Source organism: Etheostoma cragini, chromosome 5, assembly GCF_013103735.1.
Source record: "Etheostoma cragini isolate CJK2018 chromosome 5, CSU_Ecrag_1.0, whole genome shotgun sequence".
Lineage (NCBI taxonomy): Eukaryota > Metazoa > Chordata > Actinopteri > Perciformes > Percidae > Etheostoma > Etheostoma cragini.
The window spans coordinates 7,185,956-7,198,300 of record NC_048411.1 but is presented as its reverse complement, the minus strand read 5'-3'; the positions used below and the strand labels follow the sequence as shown (position 1 = coordinate 7,198,300).

At 41.1% G+C, this 12,345-nt stretch overlaps 1 protein-coding gene across 3 annotated transcripts in view; it reads left to right on the top strand.

Moving 5' to 3' along the window:
- The window catches only part of ppm1f (protein phosphatase, Mg2+/Mn2+ dependent, 1F), a 62,236-nt gene that overhangs the window by 1,330 nt on the left and 48,561 nt on the right, over positions 1-12,345 (top strand). For 2 of the 3 annotated variants that reach the window (XM_034871903.1, XM_034871901.1), the window contains exon 2: positions 1,185-1,418. In XM_034871903.1, the coding sequence (XP_034727794.1) occupies positions 1,255-1,418 (164 nt within the window). In that variant the 5' untranslated portion in view covers positions 1,185-1,254. The remainder of the gene's footprint in view (positions 1-1,184; positions 1,419-12,345) is intronic. The other variant, XM_034871902.1, reaches the window with a different exon arrangement.

The following is a 12,345-nucleotide window of genomic DNA, read 5'->3' as shown; positions in this document are numbered from 1 at the left end:
GGGGGGGGGACTAGCCTTTCTTACTAGCCTGGCTCCGCCCTTCTTGCGCTCAATTTTCATTTCCCTTCAGTATTTCGTATAGGTTCGCGGTATATTGTTGGTTTTTTTTCAGTCAAATTTTGGGCAGTCCAATCAGCAAACAGATGGAGTGCTGTGCGCTAGAGTTCCGTAATGGCGGTGGAGAAAGATGCGAGCGAAGCCAGGCCTGTCACGATAACAAATTTTGCTGGACAATAAATTGTTCCAGTAGTTATTGTGATAAGTGGTAAGATTGTTCTGAGACCATTTTCATATAATGATAATGAAGGTACACCTTTTCAAAGATCAATAAACTATTATTTCTAGAGAATATTTAACACTGGAACTGGAAGACATTTTAAATATGTAGCTATGTGCCAAAATAGTTCTGTTTTCAGCCTTAATATTGGTGAAGGTGTAGCTATTTTCTTCTGCTATTCTGCAGGTCGGATCTTTGCGGGGGCGGGCCGACACACACACACCTCATAAGAGGCAAGATCCAGAGATCGGCCCATCGGAGCTTTCATTTTCTCAAAGGCAGAGCAGGATTCCAAGGCCTCGATTTACACCTATCGCCATTTCTAGTATGGATCCCATGTAACTTTTAGGCCCCGCCCTACGTAGCAGCCCAACTGGTTGGGCTTAGGCATGGACCTTAAGTGGTTAGGATAGACAATTGGTAATGGGATAGGGACCTGAACATTGTCTTGGATATCCTTTGGGCGGGACTAAGACGCGCTAAGAGAGGAATTGCGGATGCACAAACTGGGACTTGGGGGGGAATTGGCTTGTCACTTATTATGCTTCCTCCTCTTCTTCTTTAGTTTTGGCCTGTGGTTGTTGTTTTTTGCCGCTTGGCAACAAACAGGCACTATGTCACCAACTGGAACAGAGCGGGCTTTAACTTGCATTTTAGGAGCAATGATTCACCAAACTGCTTTTTTCAAGTGTAACATTTCTGATTTTTATTTTGTAGTACTGAGTAACTAAGATGCTCAAGGTAAATGTAGTGCAGTAAAAGATAGTAAGTCAAAGTTTAAGATCCAACATTAGGTGACATTTAGTTGAATTTCCTTGTTTACAGCAATGACTAAAGATGGCTATTGGTTAAAACAATATATTATTAATTTAATAATATTTTAACCTGCTTTCTATGCTCTTTTAAGTCTCCCCTTGAGAACTGTGAGCCCTGTCCCGCTGTTAACCTGAGAGCTTCCTGCAGCCAGAATTAGCGAGATGGAGGAGGAGGCCAGGTGCTTCCTGGGAAGGTTTGTGCAGGAGTTCCCAGCTGTTCTGGAAGAAGGCAGTCCGCTGCCTGTCAGACCCATGAGCTGCAAAGTGTCCCTGGAGGAGCTGGATGGAGAGTGTCTGGAGCTGGGCCTGAGGCTGCTTGCTGTCAGGTATGACTAGGAGGGAGTGGTTCCCTAGCAAGCCAAACTGAACTTTAAGTTCATAGATTTTTAAAAAGTTATTCAGGCGTGGTTAATTTCAGTGAGTGGGACTATGTGCAGGCAGTGCTCTGGTCAAGCACTGAACAATACAGTGAACAAATCTTTTGTTCAAATTGTTTTGGTGAATTGACTGAAGTGATTTAGGACACTATTTTGACAATTTTGCCATTCACTATGACTTAATTTTGCTTCTTTATAACCCAAGTTAATAAAAGTTTTTTTAGCTTGCATTTTTTTCTCTCACTGAAATTAAAAACTAAGTTATGTTTTGCTTGTGAGTGAAAATGTTTTGCTTGCACGTCAAAAAGACACTGGACGCCATCTACCAGAGCTGCAGAAGTTGAATGTGGGTGTGGCCATGCTGTCCACCAATAGAAACTCTTTTCCAGGCCGTTTTTGACTCACAAATCTTTTAGTCTCAAAAGGCTCAAAACTTGTTGCTAAACCCGTGAGCAAGCAAGATTTTTTGATTTAAAATCAAAACTTTTTATGATGCAAAAAAGACAAAGGTGTGTGTGTGTGTGTGTGTGTGTGTGTGTGTGTGTGTGTGTGTGTGTGTGTGTGTGTGTGTGTGTGTGTGTGTGTGTGTGTGTGTGTGAATTGTATTTTCTAGTTGAAGAACGAAATAAGTAGTAAAGAAAGAGCTGTGAAAAACATTCATAAAAATGCAGACATATGAAACTAATGGTTTAACATATCTAAGACCTAAAATACATTGCTAGAAAAACTCAAAACTAAACTGTAAGACTATCAAAAGTGGAATCTCAATTGGACTGACCGAAATGGCTGAAAGAAGAAATAGTTTGTATTTATATCCGCCATATCCTTGCTGAGAGGTGAAAGGCATTGTCTGAAAAAAGCTGGCAAAACCACATTGCATTGAAAAAGCTGTCCAACAAATACATTAATCACAAGAATATTTAAAAAGGATAGGATGAGTTAATGCAGGGAAAATGCAAATGGATTTAAATTTTATAAATGAACTGAAGTTCTGAAAAGTTTCTTCAAAAGCCTTACACTTTCATTGAAAGTGTAAGAAACTTTTATTTTGTCAGACATCTGCTTATGTCATTATTTTTTTCATTTATTTGTTTATTTGAAAAGGGGACAATGTACACTGATCAACATTCAAAGCAAATGTAAGCGTACCCGAGTTAGCCATAGGCTAATTTTCATCGGCAGTCCCCTAGCCAGATGTTATTAGGCATCCTAAAATAATAAACATCCTAAAATAATAAACAGTTATAATACAATGAAGATAATTATACAATAGACAAAAGGTTAAAAATTACAATGTTAAATCACAACAATCGAATAAACAAGATAAGCAAATAAAATCTAAAATAGATGATACAGTTATTGTTGGTGGATGGGACCAGCGTCAGTGTTTACAGTATTGATTTTCAATCATCCATTTCTTAACATTATTCTTAAATGAGTAATAGGAGGGGGACTCTCTAATTAATGGTGGTACCGAGTTCCACTGATGTGATGCTGTAAATGAGAAGACGGCCTGGCTGAATGCAGATGTTTTGAATGGGATTGTGCAGTCCCTCCTTGTTGCACCTCTGGTAACTCTGTTTGCATTTGAGTTAAAATTGATAAGGTCAGACAAAGGAGGAGGAGCTAAACTGTGCATGATCTTATAGACTAAGCAGACATTTCTGTATTTTATGAGGTTTTCCCAACTTAGCAGTTTATACTTCTTTAGAATATGGTAATGATGGTAACGAAATGGCTTTTTGTCTAGTGTTTTCAGTGCTTGTTTGTAATGATTTCAGTGGTTTTAGAGCTGTAGAGTGTGCATTGGACCAACTTATGAGACAGTAGGTGATGTGGCAGAGAACCAATGAGTGGAAGTATAGCTTAGCTGCCTCAGTTGATAGGTTTCTGATATACCTGAAATTGGCCAGACTAAACTTTACTTTATAACAGACCCAATTTATGTGGGTTTTGAAGGCATGGTTTGAGTCTAAGTGCATTCCTAAATACTTGTATTCTGAGACAACCATTAGTCTGTGTCCTGAAATGGAAATGTCTTGCTCTGCGTCTATGCGGGAGCCTTTGGTAATGAACATACAAACTGTTTTTGAAACATTCAGTTGCAAACAACAGTGGTTAAGCCAGGATGTAACCTTCACTAGCACATCTGTTAGCTTGATTGCAACCTCTTCAGCAGTCCTACCATGAGTAAAAATAACTGTATCATCAGCATACATTAAAATATCACACTTTCCACAAACAGAGGGTAGATCATTAATATACAGTATATGCTAAAAAGGGTTGGGCCAAGTATGGATCCCTGCAGGACCCCGGTGGAAAGATCAAGTGGGTCAGATTTATAGGTACCAATTTTGACATGTTGAGAGCGGAGTGAGAGATAAGATTTGATAAGGTTGACCAAGCTTGAAGAGAAATTGAAATTAAGTAATTTATACAATAGGATTTTATGATTAACTGTTTCAAATGCCTTCTTTAAGTCAAGGAACACAGCCCCAATAACCCCCCCTTTATCCAGTGATGCCTTAACGTTTTCAATGAAATAACATGTAGCTGTTTCAGTCAAATAGTTGGCCCTGAATCCAAATTGCATTGGGTGCAGTGGAAAGGAGCTATTGTTGAGATGGTCAATGATTTGTTTGTTAATCAGTTTTTCAGATACAGTGGTGTGCAAAAGTGTTTGCCCCCTTCCTCATTTCCTGTTCCTTTGCATGTTTGTCACATTTAAGTGTTTCGGAACATCCAACCAATTTAAACAATAGTCAAGGACAACACAAGTAAACACAAAATGCAATTTGTAAATGAAGGTGTTTATTATTAAAGGTGAAAAAAAATCCAAACCATCATGGCCCTGTGTGAAAAAGTGATTGCCCCCTAAACCTAATAACTGGTTGGGCCACCCTTAGCAGCAACAACTGCAACCACGCGTTTGCGATAACTTGCAATGAGGCTTTTACAGCGTCCTGGAGGAATTTTGGCCCACTCATCTTTGCAGAATTGTCCTAATTCAGTTACATTAGAGGGTTTTTGAGCATGAACGGCCTTTTTAAGGTCATACCACAACATCTCAATAGGATTCAGGTCAGAACTTTGGCTAGGCCACGCCAAAGTCTTCATTTTGTTTTTTTTTCAGCCATTTGGTGGTGGACTTGCTGGTGTGTTTAGGATCATTGTCCTGCTGCAGAACCCAAGTTCGTTTCAGCTTGAGTACACAAACAGATGGTCGGACATTCTCCTTCAGGATCTTTTGGTAGACAGCAGAATTCATAATTCCTTTTATCATGGCAAGTCTTCCAGGTCCTGAAGCAGCAAATCAGCCCCAGACCATCACACTACCACCACCATATTTTACTGTTGGTATAATGTTCTTTTTATGAAATGCAGTGTTCCTTCTACGCCAGATATACTTGGACACACACCTTCCAAAGAGTTCCACTTTTGTCTCATCGGTCCACAGAATTTTGTCCCAAAAGTCTTGGGGATCATCAAGATGTGTTGTGGAGAAATTGAGAGGAGTTTTGATGTTCTTTTTGCTCAGCAGTGGTTTTCTCCTTGGAACTCTGCCATGCAGGCCATTTTTTCCCAGTCTTTTCCTCATGGTGGAGGCATGAACGCTGACCTTAACTGAGGCAAGTGAGGCATGCAGTTCTTTGGACGTTGTTGTGGGGTCTTTTGTGACCTCTTGGATGAGTCATCGCTGCGCTCTTGGGGTAATTTTGGGCGGCCGGCCACTCCTGGGAAGGTTCACCACAGTTCCATGTCTTCGCCATTTGTGGATAATGGCTCTCACTGTGGTTCGCTGGATTCCCAAAGCTTTGGAAATGGCTTTATAACCCTTTCCAGACTGATAGATCTCAATTACTTTCTTTCTCAATTGTTCCTGAATTTCTTTGGGTCTCGGCATGATGTGTAGCTTTTAAGGATCTTCCGGTGGACCTTACTGTGTCAAGCAGCTCCTATTTAAGTGATGCCTTGATTGTGAACAGGTGTGACAATAATAAGGGCCTGGATGTGGCTAGAGAAATTGAGCTCAGGTGTGGACAACCACAGTTATAGTATGTTTTAACAAGGGGGGCAATCACTTTTTCACACAGGGCCATGATGGTTTGGATTTTGTTCACCTTTTAATAATAAACACCTTCATTTACAAATTGCATTTTGTGTTTACTTCTGTTGTCCTTGACTAATGTTTAAATTGGTTTGATGTTCCGAAACACTTAAGTGTGACAAACATGCAAAGGAACAGGAAATGAGGAAGGGGGCAAACACTTTTTCAAACCACTGTACCTTGGATACTACAGGTACAACACTGATGGGCCTATAGTTGGAAGTCGGTAGCGGGTCACCACCTTTAAATACAGGGGCCACAACAGCAGGCTTCCATGAATTTGGAAACCATCCTTGGGCCAGTGAAGTATTGATTATGTGTGTTAGTGGGGTAACTATTGAAGAGCTGATCTCTTTCAGCATAAGTGTATCCATACCATAGACATCCTTAGCCCTTGAGGGTTTGAAAGATGTAACTGTTTTTATAACCTCATCCTCTGATACTGGTCTTAGTGTTAGTGCTGGCTCTGTAGTATTAGCTGTACATGGATTATTTTGTAGTATTGCAAAACTTTGGGCGATAGTGTCTACTGACTCAACAAAGTATTGATTAAAGGCCTGTGCCGCGTTGGTTGGACACTTCAAAATTGTGTCATTTGCTTTTAGTACAATTGGCTTAGTTATACTAATGTTTTGACCGGTTAATTTTTGAATCTGACTCCATATGGCTTTTGAGTTACCATTTGAATTTTCAATAATTATGATGAAAAAGTCCGCCTTTGCTTTCCTCAGTTCACTAGTTACTTTGTTTCTTAGCCTAACGAAGTTAGGCCTATTGTGGGACATCTTTGACTTAATGGCTATTTTTTAAGCATTGTCCCGCTCCTTCATTAATTTTAGGAATTTCTCATTCACCCAGGGATGACCCTGTTTCTTGTTTTTACATTTAATTCTAATAGAAAATTCATTAACTGTAGATTGCAATTTTTCAGTAAAAAGTTGACTGGTCATTTTTAAATCATTTTCAGGAAGTAGCTCATCCCAGTTTGTTTTTTATGGCTGCTTTGAAGTCATCTTGTTTGTTTTTCGGAATACCAACAAATTCCTTATTGCAAGGGTTTGTAAACCACCATATTATGATCCGATAGCCCAGTTATCATACTGAATGATTTTATGATCCTTTCTGGTCTGTTACTAAATATAAGGTCGATTTGGGTACTGGTGCTATTTGTTACGCGTGTTGGACCTTTAACCAATTGAACCAGATTAAAACCATCAGTAATTTGCTTGAACTTCATTCTTGAGGACTTATCTTCCCAGTTTAAATTGAAGTCACCCATTATGATTATTTCTTTCTTAAAATCAAGTTGACATAATACCGTCTTAAGTTTTTTATAGAAGCTAATGTTTGAGGAAGGTGGTCGGTAAATTACTACAAGGGTGTAGGACATCTGAGGCGGAAGAATCATATTCAAAGCTACGCATTCTAGATCACATGGACTTTGCAATTGAATCTCATTGCAACGGATGGTGTTTCTTACATACATCAAAACTCCACCCCCTTTTGCATCAGTTCGGTCCCTTCGGTAAATATCATAACCTGGAACTATTAGAGCAGCGGATGGAGAGTTATCATGAAGCCACATTTCCGTTAAACAGAAGAAGTCCAAATTAGATTCTAGTAATATATGATTTAATTGATCACTTTTGGATTTTAGGCTCCGTATGTTTTGGTGGCCGCCTAATATGCCCTTTGGTTTTGCTTTCGGATCCCAGATAATCCTTGAGTTGTTTACAGTTGGAAAGACTTTCCACTTCCGGTTCTTACGGATGGCTCTGTTTACTTCCCCATGCTTGTTTTTCTTGTACACATGTTTGTCTGATAAATTCAAACAGTGTTTGTCACTCGGTTGGACACTGGATGTACTCACGAGCGTATGGTCACCGCCGGTGCTACTCGTGGGAAGCGCTGGAGATGCAACGTTACTCGTTGCAGCAAATCTCCCCGGCGCTGGTGTCCCTACCGCGGGTGAGCCAAACAGTGGATAATCCTCCATTGAGATCCAGACGGCTGTCATGTCCTCCGGCGTGTTCAGATGGCCAGAATTGGAGTGCTGAAAGAGGGCAGCGCCGAATTCAACGACGTCCACACCAGAAGAGGTCTCCTGTGGTGTAGATGCCTCTCCCAGTGGCGGGGTTAACTGCAGATGCCCGCCAGGACTGGCCTCCTCAGAGTGCAACAAGCTGTCAAAAGGACGTCGCTGAGTACCCTCTGGATCCTGTGCTGAGGTAGAGTTGCGAGTAGAAACGTCAGTCATATTTGCTCCATTTGTGGTTGGACCAGGACACTGATGAATGTCCCCCGACAAAAGCAAAAAAATGGCTATTATCACAGCCTGACTGGTTTGTCGTTTACATGTTGTTTTTGTCCTTTTCATCCTGCGGTTGTATCGTTTTGGGGTTAAAAGAAAGATGGCCAAAGTGTACTCCCCGTACCCGAAAACGCTGTGGATCTTGTTTGTTGTTTTATACCGATGAACCCCGTGAGCAATTAGTTCGTTATTGTTGCGAATAATGTTCGCATATTTGTTGTTTAGAGTTTGTTTAAGCAGATTGATGTTTATCGGGTGGATAAACTTCAGAAGTAGTGTATATAGTAACAGAGCGACTACCACACCTGACCGACCGCCCGCCATCTTCCTGGACATTAAACGCACAACTTGAGTGCTACATAAAAACAATGGCTTGATCCTTATTCTTTGTTGAAATAAGAGTACATCTCTAGATTTCTGTTATTCTGCTTTTGGGAAATATTTTATTTGGGGAAATAAAATGGTCATCCAGAGCTTGGTGTAAGGATTTACTTTCTTTGGCTGTAGTAATCGAAAAACTTGGCCCAGGATTAATTGCCCTAAACAGACAGTTACTGTTGAGGCTTTCATTTTTTAAGTCCTGGCTTTCCTGTTGTGAAGTTACCAGCTTGAACCTTCATTTGGAAAATCACATATCACTGTCTGTCTGTCCGTGTGACATTTATGTACATATCTGTCTGTCTAGAATAGAATGCCTTTTGTTGTCATTAAACACAAGCGCAGTACCTGTGCAACAAGATTCAAGCAACCCCTTTACAGTGTCTACACAAAATATTAAAAAAAATATAAATATAAATATGCAGAAATATAGTTTGGTGTATCAAAAGTCCTGATTATTAAATATTGCACAGTAATGAGATTAAACAGTTAAGTAAAATAATAAACAAATTCCAGAGTTCCAGTTTCTATTTTGGTATTATATATATTATGTATTACACAGTACGTGGGTAGAAAAAAGTCCGGGGGCCGGGGGTAGGCTGTGAAGTGAAGTCAGTGCATGTGTGATTTTGGAGTGGTTATGGCTTTTGAGAAGAAACTGTTCTATAGTCTGTTAGTCCGTGCTCTGATGCACCTGTAGCGCCTTCCTGAGGGCAGCAGGTCAAACAGAACAGAGCCGGGGTGGAAGCTGTCCTTTGTGATGCTTTCTGCTCTGCTGAGGCAGCGGGAGGTGTAGATGTGCGTCAGGTAGGCCAATGATCTTTTGCGCTGACCTTTCAAACCTCTGCACCCTCTCCCTGTCTGCCACGGTGCATACCATACTGTGATGCAGTCAGTCAGCAAACTCTCAATGGACGAGCGGTAGAAGGTTGGAGTCCAGGTTCCTGATGACCCTCAGGAAGTGTAGCCGTTGTTGGGCCTTCTACATGACCGCTCTGGTGTTACCTGTCGAGGAGATGTCAGCGGAGATGAGGATGCCAAGAAACCGAAAGGTGTGGACCCTATCCACCTACTCTCCGTTTCAATAGAATGTCCTGGACTTCTATTGAAAGCGGGGTTGTGATCCACAAAGAGCATGCTGACTTATTTCTGCTACTGCTCCAGGTGGCTTAGCGCAGATTGGAGAGCTATGGCGATGGCATCCCTTGTGGATCTGTTCTTGCGGTATGCAAATTGATAGGGGTCCAGGTCTGGGGGGAGGTAGTCCTTGATATGTTGGAGAACAAGTCTCTCAAAGCACTTCATGAGTGGGTGAGGGCCGCGGGACAGGACGGTAATCATTTAGGCTGGTGGTGGGAGACTTCTTTGGCACTGGAATAATTGTGGCTGATTTTTAGGCAGGGCGGCATGACTGCCTGGGCCAGGGAGAGGTTGAAGATCTTGGTAAAGTTGAGGGCGAGCTGGTGAGCGCATGCCCTGAGTACCTTACCAGGTACTCCGTCTGGGCCGGCAGCATACCTTGGGTTTACTGCCAGGAGTACTCGTCCGACGTCATGCTCCTTTACGGTGAGTGGGGTGTGCAGGAACCAGATTTGGATGGGGGCAGGGCTGGGGTAGTGCAGGAACCAGGTGGGGATGTAGGCAGGGCTGGGGCAGATGAGTGGTGCTGGTGTGATGACTCAAAGTGAGCAAAGAAGCAATTCAGCTCCTGCCAGCTTTGCACTCGGGTCACCTGATGTTGCACCACAGCCTCTGTAGTTGGTGATGTCATGTACAGTGAGGAAAATAAGTATTTGAACACCCTGCTATTTTGCAAGTTCTCCCACTTAGAAATCATGGAGGGGTCTGACATTGTCATCGTAGGTGCATGTCCACCTTTGAGATTCTGCACAAAATCTTTTCAGCCTCCTGCCCTCTGGGATGAGATATAGAAGCCTCAGTGCCCGGTCCATCAGACAAGCAAAGAGCTTTATCAACCAGGCTGTCAGGAAATGGAACTCTCCTCTCTACCCCCTCACTCTTCCCCCCAAAAAACCTCTGGTCTCTGAAGTTGCGATATCTTCTTTTGTACATAACATATTTTTCAACAAAAACTCTAGACTCTGAAGTTGCTGCTGTTGCCATTTGCTGTCTTAGTGTTAAAAATGTCCCTAACTGTTGAGCACTTTTGTTTCTACTCTGTGGTAGAAATGTCTTATCTGTTGTGCATTTTTTTGTCTTCTTCACCATGGGGATGGTGAGAAACAAACTTTCAATTTCTCTGCATGTCCATTAAATGTGAAGAAATTGGCAATAAAGCTGACTTGACCTGACTAACTCAAGCAAAAAACTTGTCAAAGGTAAAACTTGCAAACAAAACATCTCTAATGGGCGGGTTTTACAGGGGTGCGTCCGCATTGGCTAATGAGTTTTTGGAGTAAGTTTGACAGCTCAGTGCAGTTAACATTAGAGACTCTGGAAGGTTCACAAACAACTCTAAACAGCGGATTCCTACTGATAAAGTGCAAGTATTGATCATATACAGTATATTGTCCACATTGTCTACGTTGCAAGCATCGTTACTAGACATTTGTTTTGATTGTGTTAAGTTACTAGGTAATAAAGCTGTGTAAGCCATCTGCTAACGTTATCTAAAATAAATGCTAGCCAACTAGCTAACATTGGCCTACTGTAACTGGTAATTTGCCATGGGACTCAGGTAAGCTTAGTGAGGCCTTACTCAATGGAGCTGTGTAATGTTAGTCTTCTTTCTGTAGAATGTAAAATGAAACATTGTGGGACCTGCAGGACCCTAGCAGAGCTACGATGCTCTCCTAGGTACGTAGCTATATTGTCTATTATGACAAATTACAACAAATTGTTTTCGCTGCTACTGATAATACACAATGCTGGGGTACATACAGTACATATGCAGTGTTAGCACTGCTTAACTTGTTCATCTTTATACTTACGTGCTTTATTATAGCATAATAACAAACTCAGTAATGATGGCTACATTCACAGCCAAGAAGAGGACAGTAGACAACAATGTTAATATATACTTTCCTAGTTATGACAAAGACTGTATATCGTAACTCTAATTACATGTCTTCTGTATTCTGATTCTGTTAAAAAACAAAACATTAATTAAAAAAATATTGTGACGGATAAAAGCAGACCAACTGAATGATAGTCTAAAAATATACAGTCAGGAACTACAGCTCTTAACTGAAACCATTCAATGAGTCACTTGTCATTTGCAAAAACAAACAGTTGTACACTTTGCATTAAAAGCGAACAGTGGAAGTGACTATGACTTAGGAAATTAATATTTTAGCCCATGAGAGAGAGAGAGAGAGAGAGAGAGGGAGAAACTTATGCATCATATTAAAGCGTTGGAGGAAATGGGTCTTTATGGTAAATTTCCTGAGTAACAATATCTTCTGCTTACTTTTAAGGCAAAAAGTACGGTTAATTTGTGCAAATGATTAGTAGCCTAATCCTTGAATGGTATGAAAATTACGGTTTCAGTTGAAAGCAGTGGTCAGTTAATGTATATTTTTAGGCTATTTACGCATTCAGGCGGTCCGCGAAAAAAAAAAAAATATAGATATATATAGTTTAATAATTGATCAACCATTCAACAAAGAAACTCACAAAAGTTGCGTCTAAAAGATAACGAGTTAGCGGTTACGGAGGTCTCTTCCAGGTCTCTCTAGCCTCTACAGGTTATTTTCTAACCAGCCTGGAACTTCCAGCCTTTTTCAGGGTCATTGAGCATTAAATCCAAACCGTTACACCCGAGATTTATCCACTTTATGTCCGTAATTCATTGCGTTTTGGCTCATTCATGCCGCTAGCTCGCGTCTCCGTATCTGCTCTCTGTTTAGGGAAGTAAAGCCAATAGAATGCCCATATATGGTAGACAACGTCATCCAAAGAGTATGGAGGCTGAAAGAGGCCAATACTCCCAGTCAAACTGGCTAGTATGCAATCAAAGATGCTATAGTGCTCAAGATAGATATTTGTTTATTTGTTTATTTCAAAGGATCCCCATTAGCTGACGCCGAGACGACAGCTAATCTTCCTGGGGTCCAAAC